This window comes from Phascolarctos cinereus, unplaced genomic scaffold (genome assembly GCF_003287225.1).
Source record: "Phascolarctos cinereus isolate Bilbo 61053 unplaced genomic scaffold, phaCin_HiC Scaffold_8;HRSCAF=390, whole genome shotgun sequence".
In the NCBI taxonomy this organism is placed as follows: domain Eukaryota; kingdom Metazoa; phylum Chordata; class Mammalia; order Diprotodontia; family Phascolarctidae; genus Phascolarctos; species Phascolarctos cinereus.
In genome coordinates this window covers 41,072,234-41,090,115 of record NW_027556291.1, presented here as the reverse complement: position 1 = coordinate 41,090,115, position 17,882 = coordinate 41,072,234, and the positions used below count along the sequence as shown (strand labels likewise).

The window sequence follows — 17,882 nt, the reverse complement described above, 5'->3', positions numbered from 1 at the left end:
CCAGCAGCATGTTCCTGAATAGTTTAAGAGAGAAATAAGAATTGTGAAAGCAGAATTTATGGCCTATATGGCAAAAATAATTGGCAGGATAGAAAAACTTGAATCCACAGTGGCAAACTTCACCAAAGAAACAAAGAGAGAACCAGTGCAAATAAACCGAAGTGAGGGACAATATAGAAGACAACCAAAAAGCAACAACATTAAAAGAAGGGAAGAGACAAACTTCTATAAAGAATATCCTAAGGTAGACCAGATCATTAGTCCCACAACTGACTGAAAGATGTAGAGAAGCTAAGTATTTGTTGATTATAAAATAGCATTTGATTTTATAGAGCAAAACAATGTCTTAAAGGTTCTCCCCTCCAACAAAGTGTCATATGTCAAAATCATACAAAACTCCTTGAAAAAAGGCTTTAAATGCCAGGCTGAGGATTTTGTATTTTATCCTAGAAACAACAAGGATCCACTGAAGATTTCTGAGTAGGGAAGAGACTTGATCAGATCTGTGTTTTAGAAATACTAAGTTGGCAGCTTCGTGGAAGACAGATTGGAGAAGGGGTAGCCTGGAAGAAGGGAGACTAATTAGGAGGCTATGGCAACAGTCCAGGAGAGTAATGATGAAGGTCTGAAGTAGGGAAGAAGCTTCATGACTGATGAGAAAGGGACAGATGCAGGAACTCTTGTGGAGGTAAAAATGAGCAAACTTGCCAAGAGCCAAGGAGTATGCCATTAAAACCACAATCACCGAATTATAATCAGGCATGCCAGATTTTAATTAATTTTTTAAATGTGTGAATCACTCACTCCCACCCTTGAGATCATTGATCCACTGAAGTTAATCACTCGTTTGTCAAAGCCTCCAAGCCTACGTATAATGATGAAAGCAGACAAGTGTGTTCTCTCATAATCCCCTACTTGTCTTGGTACCCTTGGGATTCAAACCTCAGGGCTGTTAGCAGAAGGTTAACACAAATTTCATTTCAGAGTTTCTTCAGAGAAGGTTAAACCCCAAAGTGAGGAAAGTTCAAACTACATAAAGCCTCATAGATTAAAATCAAACCCTGAAAATATGCCTGGAAGCAAGTCAGTTGCAAAGGTAGGTTACAGAACCTAATTATACCACGTTCTGTGTAATCAATGCAGACACACTACTCTATATAAACTGCCAGTTTCAAAAGGTCAAGGGTAAACCCAAGTAGAGCATTAATTTAAAAGCTTGGTCAACCCCCAAAAGATCCATTTTTGAAAGAGACAATAATCTGTGAGGAAAATGAATTTTTTAAAGGCACTCCCTATGCCCGAGAACCAAGATCCACTGCGGACCAAAAAGTAACCTTATTTTCAAATACTAATCTAAAAATAATGTTGCTTCTTAATCCACAGGAGGGTAGGAATTATAGGAGTCTAGATAAAGTGAACTGAATAAAGAATGTAAAAATACAAGTCTGGGCAAAATACTTTTGTATAATGAAAATGTGACAATGGGAAGGCATTTTAAAAATAAGACAGACTGTGGCTATGGAAATACTAAGTTTAGAGAAACCTTGTAAAACTAAAACTCTCTCACATGGGGTGGGGGGAAAGCTGAGAAACTTTTCTGAGGAACTGTTTACCCAATAATATTCAGTTCCAGGATGAAGTAATGTATCACAATGGAACAAATCACCAACAATAAAGGGTTAGTTGGATTAGAGATCACAATACACAAATTGTTTTTAGAAGCATTTAGTACATTAAAAAAGATGACGTGAAAAACCTGAGGTCTTTTCTGAACACTAAATGTGATTATTATTATTAATGACTTTCAGATTTAGAGCAATCAAATGCTGACTCTTTTTCCTCCAAAAAACCCATCAAACTATCCTACCTAAGACTTTGCTCTCACAGGGTACAACTGAAGGCAAACAAGCTTGGAAGGAAGAACACTTCTCCATGACAACTAGTTCTAGCACAGTAATAATCCTCCCAAAGCTGTGCCCAGGAACAATTATCTCAAAGAGCTTAATCTCAAGTGATGCCAATGATAAATACTAATCACAATACTTATTCAGCAATTCTAAACTGTCACCCACAGCTGCTCCTCTTCAAGTCAATGCCTATGAAATGTGCAGTTACAGATCTATATTAGTTCTCTTCAGAATCTTGTCTACAAAAGGAAAAATAAGAAATGAGGAAAAGAGTATTTTTATTCAGTAGCAAAGGGAACAGTGACTAGCAAAGATTTAGGTTGGAAGTTTTATGAATAAAAATGGAGGACTCACAACTTCAATAAGGTTTTGGTTGTATTTACTATCTCAAGAAATTAGTTTGCTTGTTTTTACAGATTAATTGATTTTGTACTTACTATTGCTTGGATAGCAAAATGAAAATAAATAGCCACCCCAAATTAATTTATTCAGTTCCCATTGGGCACAGGGTACTTGGCTCCAGGAGTGTTTATTCCTACTTTGGGGGTGAGGGATTTGTTAAAACTCCTAAAATACATTTGTCACTTTTCACTAGATGACAAATTTCGAAGTCAATTACACCATGACTGTATTAAATGTGCTCTAATCAGGAAAAATAAATCAAACAATAAATACACAGTTACTATTAAAGAAGGAACATTTGAAATTCAAAAATTTAGATTTGCTGTGACTTAAAGTGTGCTCAATATTTAATAAGATTTCTGGGGGTGTCTGCAACTCTATCTACGAAATGGTTAAGCTGCTCCAAATAGCTTATTAATTTTCTAAAGTCCCTACTCAGACTGCGAGGTCTGGAACGAACTCTCAGCAGCTAGGTGGCACAGTGGATAGAATATTGGCCCTGGAGTTAAGAAGACCTGAGTTCAACTTCAGACACTCCCTAGCTGTATGACCCTGGTCAAGTCACTTACTCTGTCTTGGTTTCCTCAACTGTAAAATGAAGAGAATAAGTAGCACCTACCTCCCAGGATTGTTGTGAGGATCAAATGAGATAATAATTGTAAACTACTTAGCATAATGCCTGATACATAGTAGCTGCTACATAAATGTTAACCATTATTATTATTATATAATATCAGAACTGGAAAGGACTTTAGAGGTCAGCTAAGCCACTCCCCTCTTTTTACAGATGAAGTAACTCAAAAGTTAACTAAAATTATTTAAGTCTGCTATGGACTATTCAAGTGAATTACTTAACTGAAGGTTTTAATCTTGGTTTTATTAGTTTACATATATTATATATGCATATATTATATACATATATACACACAAACACATATATATATATATATATACCTAGCTCAAAATAACCCATAACTAGAATTCCCTTAGCTATTCTCTTACCACGTGCCCTGCCTTCCTTTGCCTCCACCTGTTTGTATTCAGATGGTAAAAACAGGTTTTAAACAAGTTAGTCAAACTTGGGCATGCCTAAATATGACTTTTCTCCTGAGAGAAAAATTCTGACTCTTTTTTTCAAGACTAAGACCTTATTCTAAGTGGTTTGGATGAAGAGGAAAGACTGCTTCTAAGGCCTGCTGAGAAAGATGTCCAGACAGGAAGCGGTCAGCAGGCTAAGGGCAAAAGGGCTCGGAAAGAGAATCAGCTATAATTATCAGGCGAAGGAAGAGAGGCTGAAAGGTATTACTCAATTACTCTGCTCATTCCTTCTTCTTTCCAAACAAGGCCAGGGTCCAGCCTCCTAAGCCAGGTTCATAAGAGAAGTGGATTTCAGTATATTAACTTACATCTACCTAAATTTTACACAAAACTATGACAGTTCTCTTCTGTTCACTTATTCATGCATAGATGCAACCAAATTCCTTAGTAGAGTGATTTCTAACCCTGATTTCAAAACACTCCCAGGCCTTTCCAATTATCTCAATGGGTCCTTAAAAATTCTGAAAACCGTTTCTTTCTTTTGAAGGAAGAAATCCAATGGCTCAACACCACATGAAAAAATGTTCCAACTCACTAATAAGCAGAAAAATGCAAATTAAATCACCTCTGAGATTCCACCTCACACCCATCAGATGGTCAAAGAGGACAAAAATGGAAAATTTTTCTAGGTAATTTTCCTTAAAGCAATGATCTGACCATGTGATTTCCCTACTCAACAAATTCCAGGGCTTTTGCCTTAGAGGCTATTGCCTCTAAGATAAAATATGAACTCCTCTGTTTGGCCTGTAAAGCCCTCCACAGCCTGGCTGCAACCTAGCTTTCCATCTACAACGGATTTCACACTCCCTCTCTCACACTTGGAGATGCAGCTACACCGGTTTTCTCTCTGTCCTCTGCTCACACCAGCAGTCTCCATGCATTGGCACTATTCTGGAATGCACTCTCATCACTCCTCCCCTCCTTATCTTGCTTGGCCTCAGAGGCCCCCTCTTCATTTAAGATGCAGCTCAGGTACCATCCTTCCAAATCCCAAATGCCAGCACCCTTCCTCCCAAACTACTTTGTAACTTTATATTTATGCTGTTGTGTCTGTACAAGAAGTGCACAGCACATATATAAAATTAATACAAATGAAATTCAAAGGGAGACGGGTTGCTTAGTGAAGGTGGTAGGAGGAGAGTCTGGGAGTGGCACAGAGAACAAGGAGTGGAAGCTGGATTCAAGGGGGGGAGAAAGATGACAAGAGGGAGTGAGCAGGGCGACCAGTAAATTGGGAGGAAAAGTGAGAAAATGTAGCTGGTACCTGCAAGCGTATGGAGAGAATCAGTGTCATCAGGAGGGAGCTGTGTCTTAAGCGCCAGAAGATGGAATGTGTGAGAAACAAAGAAGTTTAAGATGGAAAGAAGTTTGTTGACTAAGGAACAGGCATTCCAGAAGGCACAGTAGATAGAAGGGATATGCAGGTGTGCAATGGGGCATTACAGTTGGTTAGTGGTGAGGCAGCCAGCCATGAGGGGGATTGGAACTGAAGATGGAAATTGTCAGCTGGGGATTCAGAATTACTGGGATGGGGCAACTACAAGGGGATAGAAGTATGCTGGACAATTTAAGAGTGAATCCAGGAGGTTACCATTGGTTGGAGGAAATTCCATTGAAGAAAAGACTAAGATTTGACTACTGGAGGTTCTCCCTTGAGTTTCAACTTCCTGGGAGGTGGTGATGGGTCCTTGAGAAGCCTCACAACAGGCAGAGGTATTTGAGCTTGGTCAGGGACCTAGAAGCCTTGTTTGTCCTGAAGAAGGATCTGAGAGTGGGACAACAGATGGAACCATCTAGTCCCCAGACAGCATCAGAAATGATGAAAAGGACCGATTCAGAAAAATCTGAGAGGATTCACAGAAATTGATACAGAGTGAAATGGGTAGAGTCAAGTGATCAATTTATACAATGCTTTGTGAGCTATAATCATTAAGACCACCAATTAGGATTCCAGAATACTACTGGGGAAGTGTGCTTCCCATCTCTTGGCAGGGAGGTGATGGATCAAGGGTGCAGAAGACAGATATTTCCAGAGCCAGCCAATATATGTATCTGTTTTGCCTGACTATTTATTTATTGGGGTGAGCAGCTATATGGTTCGGTGGTTAGAATGCTAAGTCTGGAGTCAGGAAGACCAAAGTTCAAATCTAGCCACAGATACTTACTAGCTGTGTGACCCAGCAAATTGTAAGTGTGAGCATTACATTTCTAGGTCCATTTGTTGCATATGTAAGTAAACCCAGTCCCAGTTAGGAACTCTCCTTATGTGGTGGTACCAAGGGCTATGGGCATTTAAAAACTGAAGTGAGTGAGGCATGAATGGGGGGGTTGGTTCAAGAGGAAGATTTTATATACATACATATCTATCTATCTATCTATCTATCTATCATCTATGCACTAAGAGGGAGTTGGAACAGATCCTTGTTGGTTAGAAGAGTGCTTTGCTTCTGGATGGGCAGAGAAAGCAGTTGACTATAAAGCCAGAGATCCCCAAGGAGAACCTTTCATTTCTAACCCCTTGGCCTCTGGCCACATTTTCTGAAGGTAGCAGATGGAGGTGGGCAGTGAGATGAATAAAATCATAGGATATTAGAGCTGAAAATGATTTTAGAAGTCAGTCAATCCCTCCATTTTTTTAGATGGGGAAACTGAGGTCCAGAGAGACTGAATGACTCATTTAAGGACTGTCTGAAAAAGTTTTTAAAATGAACATATCTGTCATTCAGAGAAGTCATAACATTTGGTCTTTGGTCATTGAGGCCATTGGCCCAATTTATTGGTTACTGCTAGCCAAAGAAATTGATCATACTTGGGGAAAAAAGTCATAACATTTCTAATAAACTAATGTAGACACACATTGGGTCAAGAGGAGCATAAAACTATTCCAGTTTCCTTAGCCCCAGGGGTGGGAAACCTGCAACCTTGAGGCTACATGTGGCCTTCTAGGTCCTTGGGTGCGGCCTTTTTGACTAAGTCCACATTTTACAGAACAAATCCTTTTATTAAGGGGATTTGCTCTGCAAAGTTTGGATTCAGTCAAAGGGCCACACTTGAGGACCTATAGGGCCATATGTGGCCACAGGTTCCCCTACTCCTGGCCCTTAGTCTGCACTCTGACCAACTTTTTATCTCCCCTAAGATACTACCACCAAGTTCTAAAACGAGCTACTCTCTCTGCTTGCTGTTGATTCATACCTACTGTGGCAGAGGGAGAGAGAGGGAATTAAAATATTTTGATTAAAAAAGATATTTCCAGGTAGCTGAATTAAGTGTGGGGATCGAATCAAACCTACTTCCCTTCAAGCTTCCTACTCTGGGGCCTGCATTCCACTGATAAAGGGCCAACAGAGGAGATTACAGTAATTGAAGAGGACACATCAAAGCAGAGTGTCTTCCACTAGACTCCTTCAGTGAGATTAGCAGAGTTGCCTTGAAAAAGGTGCAGTAGGCACAAAATGCAAATACACTTTTCTCCTTCAAAACATATAGCCATCAAGGGCAGTACTTGGAAAAGGCAGTGTGATGTAGTGGAAAGAACACTGGATTTAGAGTAAGAGGTCCTAGGTTTTAGCCTGGCCTCTGCTACTTATGTGTGACCTTGTTATTTCTCCATCCATAAAATAGGTTGTTGGACTCAATACTTTTTCAGGTCTCTTCCACAATCCTGGGATGCTAAAAAATTTGGAAAAATTAAAAACAAACCAAATCAACCACCACCCTCCATTCATACAGCCAAATCTTTGGCACAATAATGTAACCATGGACTAAGTGTCTGCCCACATCGATGTGAGGCGTACAGCTTCATCAACTGGAGAGGCTGCTTTCTGACTTGGCCTCAAACCCTTATTTTCCCCTCAAGAGTAGGAATGTCTTTATAGAGTATAAATGCCTTTACATCCTTCCCTTTCTCACCTTCAATTGAGATACTCCTACCACCACTTTCCCCCTACCCTCAACACAAGTACAGAGCAAATGCTTTAAAAAAACCCAACAAAACCTAACATTGCTGACTGGAAGTAGGTCACTTTTTATTTAACCACTCAATAGGTAGTTGTTTTCCTGTTTCTATAAATTTTGGCTGGGGCGCACAGCTCTTACAACTCACAAAGGCTTCCAGAAATATCTATTTCTGTTTCTCTTGGTAGTTACCAATTTTACAATCAAGTTAAGAAGTCCCTACCTTAGCTGATCAAAAAGAAAAATTTAGAGCTGCCATCAATCTTAATCCAGATATTTATAAAACTTAGCAGCTCTAGGACTTCAAGAAACTGCATTTATTCATTCATTCCAACATTTAAGTAACAACCACCACCACCACCAAGTACTGTGTTAGGCTACAGGAGATATAAAGATAAATAAACCTTGACCCCTTGCAGAAGCTTATGATACAATAATAAGTATAATTCAACCCAATAAACATTTGTTAAACATCATGGGCAAGGCACTGATAGGCACTGGGACTTACACTTAATTTACATTCCTTTATTTATTTAATTAATTGTTTTGTTTATTTATTTTTTTTGCTTTTAGGCAATCGGGGTTAAGTGACTTGCCCAGGGTCACACAGCTAGTAAGTGTCCAGTGTTTGGTTTGAGGCTGAATTTGAACTCAGGTCCTCCTGACTTCAGGGCCGGTGCTCTCTCCACTGCGCCGCCTAGCCGCCCCAATTTACATTCTAAATACAAACCAGGATATGGTTAAAGTGCTAAAAGAACAATGTCCTAGTCAAGTTACTAGGGAAAGCAAGATCACTTCCAAAGGGAAGGCTTTGTAGGGGAGGCTATATTAGCCCTGGGTCTTAAGGGATCCCTAGAATTTCAAGAGGCAGAGACTGGTGGGGGGGGGGGAAGGTATTTCAGGAAGGGAAGAAAATGAACAAAAGCGACAGGCATTGGATGCTTACTGAATGGTGACTGGTCCAGTTCAGATAGAGCACAGAGCAGTGATGGAATACATAAGTGAAGAAAAAGGCTGCAAAGCCGAGTCAGGACTGACTTTAAAGGGCCTTTAATGTCAAGATAAGGTGTCTGGACTTTTATTCAGTAGGCAACAGAACTACTAAAGGTCTGGAACACCAACTGAAGTGTTAGTTGCACAGTACCTTGGAACTCTACATTTTTCTTTTGAACAGAGAAGGTAGGGACCTGTTAACTGGACAAAACAAAAGTTGTTAATGTGATCAAAGCTGTGCATTAGGAGGATCTGGTAGTGGTATGAAGGATGAAATAAAGATTGGTAGAAACAGGAGGTAGGGAAACCAGTTAGGTGACTCACAAAGTCTAACGTCTGGATAAGGGCCATAGTCGTGGAAAGGATGGGGTGAAATTCAGAAATATTGCAGAGGTAGAATTAACAAGATTTGTGAAGTGGCAGAAAGTCAAGGACGACACCAAGGTTTAACACATAAGCAACTAGGGAGAATGGTAGCGCCCTTGGATGGAAGAGCAGATCTTAGAGGAAAGAAAATAAGTTGCTCTGGACATGCAATGTTTGATGTAGAAGTACAGGACATTCTGGCAGATCACAGATTTAATGCTGAAAGAGACCTTAGAGATCATCTGGTGCAACCTCATCACTTTACAGATGAAGAAATGATACCCTGTAAGATTAAGGGACTTGCCCCAAGTCACAGATAGTGGCAGAGTTGGCATTCGAACCCAGGTCCTATGCCACCCAATCCAACACTCCTTCCACTGTACCAAACTGCTTCCACAAGTAAGCACAGTGGTAACAGGGATACACAGATGTTTGAACAGAGGAATGACACAACCAGTTCCTTTGTATAAGGAGTCATTCACATACAGATAATAGCTTAAGCCATGGGAACAGATGAGATCACCAAGTGAAAGAAAAAGAACCAAGGACGGACGTTCTGAGAATGTCTACAACACTAATATTGATTTAATGGATATTTATATTTTTCAATGGTTTTCAAAACTGGGATATTATAATGATGGATCAGTCCATCATTATTGGGCAAGGTACAGCAGGAAAAGCCTCAGAAGTGAAAACCTGGCTTCCAGTTTTGGCTCTGCTACTTACTACTTCCACGAGTTTAGGCAAGTTCATAACTCCTAGGGACCTCAGCTCCAAATACATAACATGAGACGGTTGGACCAGATGACTTCTGAAGTCCCACCCTGGCCAATCTGTGATCTCATGATCTTTACATTATTGTCCCCTCTCTTTTCTCTTAAATTGGCCATGATGCTAAGAACAGATCAGCTATATTTGTATTAGTCTAGAAGCATACTACAAGTCCCAGATTCAACCGAAATGAACTACTGTACTAACCAGTCCAAAAAAATACTGGCCAGGATCACAGCACTGAGACAGGTCAAAACAAATGATTGCAGCAAGTTTATCCTTTTTTCTTGAAAATGATAATAGCAATAACTCTGAAATTACAGGCCATTCCCTTAGTTGTTTGTTATTATTTGTCTAAATTAGAAGTTTTTCCTCTCTCTGCCTAAAAATCTTGGTGCATGTCATTAGGTTCCGGGTCTTTAACACTCTCTTGCTCTGATTTTGCTGGAAGCCAAGTTCATATCATTATATCTTAGCAGGTTCGGTCTATAATATTGAACTTGATCAGTTATAATAAAAGGTGTTTTACATTCATTGAGAGGGCAATGGTTATCTTCCCAGCATTCTTTCCTTTCCATTAGTGCTCTTAAACAGGATCTAGGTAGCATGTGTTAGTCTCCTAAGATCACTGTTCATAACAGTACTTGAAAACATTAACTCTTCTATCAGAACTAGGGCCAAGGGGCAGCTGGTGCAGTGGATAGAGCACAGGCCCTGGATTCAGGAGGACCTGAGTTCAAATCTGGCCTCAGACCATAACACTTACTAGCTTTGTGATCCTGGGCAAGTCACTTTAACCCCACTGCCTAGCTTTAAAAAAAAAAAAAAGAACCCACCTAAAATTCCATCATTGCCCCCAATTTCCCACCATCCCAAGAAGATCAAAATAGTCCATTTTCCAGTCTCTATTCAAGATGAGGTGGGGCTAGCAGCATCATAAATATGTATCCCTGGTTGATGGCTAAATCACACTCTGATCCTCGTTACTTTGATCTCTTGAGATGCTACTAAAGACGTGTCTAAGTTTTCCAGGAATTTTGGGTTGACCATCTAGTTCATCTTGCTCTCACAAAGTATATAACTAAGGAAAGTTAAGGAATGCTGTACCGTGCCACAATAGTTAATTAAACATTCAGGAATAAGAGATAAAGCTCAATGTAATATACCACCCAAAGGACAAACCAAAAGAAAAGTTCCTAATAATTTGTAAGATCCAAAGCCATGGTTACTAGATAGGAAGGCTTTCATTTTTGGATCACCATTTCATTATGACCTAGGTGTATACTACTGTTACCATGCTGTTCTCTCTAAAACCAGTTGACAAATTAGATGAAAGGGTAAAAAAAACCCCATACTATTAAGGAAGTCAAGGCCTCTTTCTTCTCCCAATATTCTGCTCATCCACTTACTTGAGAACACCTAAAAAGACTGTATTTTGCTATTCACTGAGGCAAACCTGTTCATTCATCCATTTCAATCAGTATCTCCAGAACAAAAGGTGTCATCTTACCAATGACCCTACAGCAAAGGTTCTTAATATTTTTGTGTCATAGCTTCCCCCTTCTCTGATGGCCTGGCAAAGCCCAATAACTGAAGGAAATGCTAAATTTCAGTTAGAGATCAGTGAAAATAAAGATGTAATTTTTCTCCCATTCAAGTCTGAAAGACCTGCTTCCCCCCAATCCCCAAAGGGTCCCTGGATTTCAGGTTAAGAACCCCCACTCTAGAGTGCCTTTTTTTTTTTTGCTTTTTGGTGAGGCAATTGGGGTTAAGTGATTTGCCCAGGGGCACACAGCTAGTAAGAGTCACATGTCTGAGGTCACATTTGAATTCAGGTCCTCCTGACTTCAAGGCTGGAGCTTTATCACTGTGCCAACTAGCTGCCCTAGAGTACCTCCTAATGGCATGAAAAAAAAAAAAGAGAGGAATAGCTGCAGATTTTCTAAATAATTCAACAAATAGCTATTTAGCACCCAATCGGAGCCAATGAGAGTTTGCTCAGTTCAATATAAAAAGATGTATGTCTAATAATTGGAATTATTCAAAAAAAGAATGGGTTGCTTTGTGAAATACTGAGTTTCACGCACTAGAAGTGTTTAAACAGAAAAATAGGTAACTCCTTGCCAGAGTGGTTGGAGAAAGGATTCCTACATGGATGAAAAGTCAGAACTGTAGAGTTCCATCCTTATTATGTCTACTACATAAAGTACTTTGGGAGATAAAAAATGAGATCATAGGCCCTGCCATCAATGAATTTATAATAATAGGAGAGGCAAGTCATCTATAGAAATAAACATAATACAAGTACCACACAAAGACTTCAATAGAAGTTGAAAAAAGAAATGGGAGGAAAGACTGCAAAGGAGGTGACAATATTTTAGATGTTGCCATAAAAGATGGATAGAATTTCAACAACTCCAGGTGGAATCGAGTAATTATTTCAGGTGTAGGGAATAGCAAAAGCAAAAGTACCAACCACGATGTGAGCTGAATTTGGCTAGGGAATATGGCATGTGAAGGGGAGTGGCTAAAAGCAGCATCATATATAGTGAAGAGGGCTGGGCTTCAGTGGAAACACTGAGGTTCACAATCTGTCACTGACATGTTCTAGCTGTGTGACAGTGGACAAGTCATTTAACTACACCAAACTTTAGTTTCCTCACCTACAAAATAGAAGAACTAATACTTGCACCACCTTCTTCACCAAATTGTGAGGAACTTTTTTTTTTAATTTTTAAGCCCCAAAGCTAAATACATTTTTTAAAATGGATTAAAGGCCGAAAAGGTATGTTGGGGTCAAAATTACGAAAGATCCTTAATGTCAGGCTTTAATTTGGACATTTAATTTGGAGTGATATGATCAGAGACGTGCTTTAGAGCCTATGGTAGACTTGGTCCATGGTTTGGTTTTGTTCCCATTCTACTTTCTGATTTTGTTTTCAAAATATATTTCACTGAAAAGAAGGGGACTGCCTGCCTAGCTTACAATTACAAGTGCTATTTTCAAGTCAGCCCTATTGGCCAATACTTATTCTGCACTGAACAAGAGAGAGGGGCAGTATGGCAAAAGTAGTCCCCAAATCATTTATAACTGGCTTTGGAATATTTTTATATTACACTGACTATTGTCTATGGACCATTAATTAGCTCAATTTGTCACAGCATCCACCAGATGAGCCTAAGGGGATGAGCCCCAGCTCTGTGTGGGCCAGGTAGCTTTGTTCTTATCCATGGCCAGAGACCATACACCTCATTTATTTTGCTCTTGGTCACAAAGGGAGAGGTGAAAACATGTGGATAAACATTGCTCCCCATTACTGTAAAAATAATTCTAAGTACAAGCCCCGCTAACAATTCAAGTCAGTAACATTAGATTTGCACAGTAAGAAGAACACTGCAATAGAATACAATGGTGCTGATGTTCTGGAAACCCACAACACTTTATGGAGGGAGAAAAAGGAGAATGCTCACTGTCCAGGTTTGGCTCCAAACTTTATTGGGTTGCTTTTTTTTTTTTTCATTTTCCCTATGCAGACAGAAGATAGCACACTCAAAAAGACCTTCAACAAATGGTTAATTTATTCAAATTTTGTAGGCATTATTTTTAAAGGAAATATGTTAAAGATTATCAGAAGTCTTTGATATTTTTCTAATATTCTTTATCAAATTAGTGAAACCAATGAAAACACAGTATGACATTTTAATTGGGCCTCATATCTATGTAAAACATCATGGATTTGGAGTCAGAGGACCTGCATGTGAATCCAAATTTTTTACTTGTGACCTTGGCTCTCCTGTGTAAAATGAGATGGTTGGACAACCTCAATGGTCCCTTCCAGATCTCAATTTATGATTCTTTTTCTTTCTTTTTTTTTCCCAGGCAATGGGGTTAAGTGACTTGCCCAAGGTCACAGAGCCAGTGAGTGTTATATGTCTGAGGCCCAATTTGAACTCAGGTCCTCCTGACTCCAGGGCTAGTGCTCTATCCACTGGGCAACCTAGCTGCCCCAATTAACAAGAATTTTAGAAGAACTTTCAGGTGCAAAGAATTGTTCAGGAGCTGAACCTCATAGATAATCTGCCCAATGAGCTAAATTCATTTGCACCCTATAGGTACTGTACTGTATGTCTCTCAATTGATATCTTGTGGAAGTCATATGCTACAGCAGCCAAAAAAAAAAAAAAATAAGGGGAGCACAGAATAGTTCCAATCTCCACTCTGGAGTTGCACCGGCACCCCCCCCATGAATATTTTTAAGGAATTTGGGTGGAGGGAGGTTACAGTAGGGTGTTAGAAGCTTAAGGCACTGAAATGGGAAAGAGACTTTGAAGTCATCTCTTACCTGCCTCACCACACTTATTTTATCATTTGGTTTGTTGTTGGGTTTTTTTTCATGGGGAAGGGGGAGTAAGGTAGGAAGAATACTGGAAGAGAAGACCTGGAACATGGGGGAAGGAAAGAAGGGGAAAGGTTGGGGAGAAGGAAAAGGGTAGGCAGGAGAGGAGGGGAAGTTGGGGAGGGAAGGGGGAAAGTGAGGGGGAGGGGGAAAGTTGGGGGTGGGAGAGGAGGGGGAAAGTTGGGAGAGAAGGTGTAAAGTTAGGGAGAGGGAGGAAGTTGGAGGGGAAAGTTGAGGGGTGGGAGAGTAGGGGAAAGTTGGGAGAGAGTTAGAGGGAGAAAGTTGGAAGAAGGGCAAAGTGAGGGGAGGTAAAGTTAGGGTAAGGGGTAAATTGGAAGGAAGTTAAGGGGAGTTAGTGGGGTGGAGGGGAAAGTTGGGTGAGAGGGGAGGGGAAGTGGGAGAGAAGGGTAATGTGAGGGGAGGGGGACAGCTGGCAGAGAAGGGGTAAAGTTAGGATAAGGGGTAAATTTGGAAAGGGGAAGTTGGAAGTGAAAGTTGAGGGTTGAGAGAGAAGAGGAAAAGTTGGGGAGGGAAGTTAGAGAGGAGGGAAAGGTGGGATAAAAGGCTAAAGTTAGAGACAGGGGAAAAGCTGGGAGGGGGAAGTTAGAGGGTAGGGGTAAAGTTGGGGATGGGAAAGAAGGGTGAAAGTTGAGGGGTGGGAGAGAAGGGAAAAGTTGGGGAAGGAAGTTAGAGAGGAAAGAAACTTGGGAGAGAAGGGGTAAAATAAGGGGGAGGGAAAGTTGGGGTGGGAGGAGGGGAAAGTTGGGAGAGAGGGGGTAAAGTTAGGGTAAGGGGTAAAGTTGGGAAGGGGAAGTTACAGGGGAGGGGGAAAGTTGACAGGTGGGAGAGAAGGGGGAAAGTAGGGGAGTGAAGTTAGAGAGGAAAGACAGTTGGAGAGAAGGGGGAAAGTTGGGGAGGGAAATTAGAAAGGAAGGAAAGATGGGAGAGAAAGGGGAAAGTGAGGGAGGGAAAAGTTTGGGTGGAGAAGAGGGGGAAAGTTGGGGAGGGAAGTTAGAAAGGAAGGAAAGTTGGGAGAGAAGGGGTAAAGTGAGGGGGAGGGGTAAAGTTGGGAGAGAAGGGTATAGTTAGGTAAGGGGTAAATTTGGGAAGGGAAGTTAGGGGAGGGGGAAAGTTGAGGGGTGGGAATGAAGGGGGAAAGTTGGGAGAGAAGGAGAAAAGTTGGGGGAGGGGGAAATTAGAGGGGAGGAGGAAAGTTGGGAGGGGAAACAGGATGAAAGTTAGGAGGGAAAGTTTGGGGTAGAGAGGAGGGGGAAAGTTAGTATTAAAGGGGAAAGTTGGGAGGGGAAAGTTAAGGGGTGGGAGAGAAGGGGGAAAGTTGGTAGAAAAGGGGTAAAGTTAGGGAGGGGGTAAAGCTGGGAGGGGGAATTTAGAGCAGAGGAGGACAGTTGGGGATGGGAGAGAAGGGGGAAAGTTGGGGAGGGAAGTCAGAAAGGAAGGAAAGTTGGGAGAGAAGGGGGAAAGGGAGGGGGAGGGGGAAAGTTGGGAAGGGGAAGTTAGAGGGAAGGGGGAAAGTTGAGGGGTGGGAGAGGAGGAGGAAAGTTGGGGAGGGAAGTTAGAAAGGAAGGAAATTTGGGAGAGAAGGGGTAAAGTTGGGGTGGAGAGGAGGGGGAAAGTTGGGAGAGAAGGGGTAAAGTTACAAAGAGGGGGAAAGTTGGGAAGGGCAAGTTGGAGGGGAAAGATGAGGGGTGGGAGAGAAGGGGAAAGTTGGAGAAAGTTAAGAGGAGAGAAAGTTGGAGAGAAGGGTAAAGTGAGGGGAAGTTGGGGTGAGGAGAGAGGGGAAAGTTGGGAGAGAAGGGGTACAGTTAGGGTAAGGGGTAAATTTGGGAAGGGGAAATTAGAGGGGAGGGGGAAAGTTGAAGGGTGGGAGAGAAGGGGGAAAGTTGGGAGAGAAGGAGAAAAGTTGGGGGGGAAATTAGAAGGGAGGAGGAAAGTTGGGAGTGGGAAAGAGGAGGAAAGTTAGGAGGGAAAGTTTGGGGTGGGAGAGGAGGGGGAAAGTTGGTATAAAAGGGGGAAAGCTGGGAGGGGGAAGTTGGAGGGGAAAGTTGAGGGGTGGGAGAGAAGGGGGAAAGTTGGGGAGAGAGGTTAGAGAGGAGAGAAGGGGCAAAGTGAGGGGGAAGGGTAAAGTTGGGAGAGGGGGTAAAGTGGGGGGGAATGTTGGGGGTGGGAGGAATGTTGGGGGTGGGAGAGAAGGGGAAAAGTTGGGGAGGGAAGTTAGAGAGGAAGGAACGTTGGGATAAAAGGGGTAAAGTTAGGGAGAGGGGGAAAGCTGGGAGGGGGAAGTTAGAGGGGAGGGGTAAAGTTGGAGATGGGAAAGAAGGGGGAAAGTTGAGGGGTGGTAGAGAAGGGTGAAATTTGGGAGGGGGCAATTAAGAGGGGAGAGGGTAAAGTTGGGGAGGGAAGTTAGAGAGGAGGTTAAGTAGAGAGGAGGAGAATATGGACAAGAGGGAGATAAGGGGCTCTCCCCAAAGCCACCCATCCCTCCCTCCCTGCCCCAGCATTTCTGTCGCTGCTGCCCCCCGCACTTTGCTCCGAGCCCGCGGGCGAGCTGGCGTCCGTTCCGTTTCTTCCTCTCCTCCTCCTCCCTCCTCCCCCTCCCCACGCCCCCTCCCCACGCCCCCTCCCTCCTCCCCCCCTCCCTCCTACCTCCTTCCCCCCTCCCTCCGCCTCCCGGCCAAGGCTATAACGGTTTCGAACGGAATCCGCCGGAGGCCTTGCAGCGGCCCGGACCGTCCCGCACACGGGGCCGCCCCCCAGCCCTGTCCCGCCCCAGACCCTCCGAGGCCAGAGGAAAGCCCTAGGAGAGGACGGCCGTTAGTTTTCCTCTAACTTGAAGGGGCATTTCCGCGTACCCCGCCCGAGCCAGCCCGTCCCGTCCCGGGCCATCAGTCAGTCACTCAGTCAGTCCGTCAGTCCCGGGCGGCTCCTTCCAGCCTCCCCCCCTCCCCCCCACCCGTCGTGGCGCAGTGGGGAAGGGGCTGGGGAGGCCGGGGCAGGGCAGGGCGGGGGACAGCAAGAAAAGTTACTTCTCTCTTCTTCCCAGTTGGTGAGAGCGTTCCCAAAGCAGCCCGCCGCCCGCCACAGAGCCTAGCCCGGGGAAAGGGGGCGGGGAAGGCAGGCAAGTCCGGGGCCCGAGCTCAGGGGGGCTAGGTCTCCTCACCCAACTGTTCTCGCATCCCCCTGAGGGATGTCCCGCTGTTGCCGGCTGCCGCTGCCGCTCCCGTTGCCGCTGCCGCCGGCGCCCGCCATCTTCAGTCTGGGAGCCGCAACTAGAGATGGGCTGGCACTGCGCAGGCTCAGGGGCGCCGGACGCTTCGACTTCGCCGCCCGCCGCTCCAGTCCCAGGCGTGAGAAGGGTAGGGGAAGGAGGCCGGGGTGTGGGGAGGCACGAGAGGCTGCGGGCTTCACCGCCGCCTCCATCCCCACCGAGACCCAGACCTCCCGACCCCGCCCCCGCAACTGATACAGGCTCCTGAACCACTCCCCCCCCCCCCGTGACAATGAAGGCGAAAAATCCCCCCCCCCGGGCCTCTAAGGGCACAGAGTTGGCGAGCGCACCCTACGAGGTAGAGTGCGACCAAGCCTTATGCCAGACTGATTCCTCAGGGACGCGCTGGTTACTAAGTAGTCAAGGAATACGTCACGAAGGTTAGAACGTGCTCACGTCGAATAATGGGGCCCCTAGAAACTTCAGAATGGGGGGGGCGCAACATCTAGCTAGGTACTCAGACAGGGAGGCAGGCAGGCAGATGCCTATCAGAATCAAGAATGGCAGTTAGGGCTATCCAGAGCCAACCCACATCCCCAATAAACGATCAGACAACCTGTGCTTGAGGACTTTAGTTGAGGGGAGCCCACTACCTCAGGAGGCAGCCCATTCCACTTTTACGAAGTTTTTCCAGACAAAAACCCTAATTCTGCATCTTGGCTGCTTTCATGTGTAACCCTAACCCATTTGAGGCCAGGCTAAATG

The 17,882-nt window shown here is 43.5% G+C and overlaps 1 protein-coding gene across 1 annotated transcript in view; it reads right to left on the bottom strand.

Moving 5' to 3' along the window:
• MAP7D3 (MAP7 domain containing 3) overlaps positions 1-17,357 on the bottom strand; it is a 116,601-nt gene extending 99,244 nt beyond the window's left edge. Inside the window, exon 1 of the mRNA XM_078147730.1 lies at positions 17,070-17,357. Coding sequence (XP_078003856.1) covers positions 17,070-17,085 — 16 coding nt within the window. The 5' untranslated portion in view covers positions 17,086-17,357. The remainder of the gene's footprint in view (positions 1-17,069) is intronic.
• Positions 17,358-17,882: the final 525 nt, after the last annotated feature.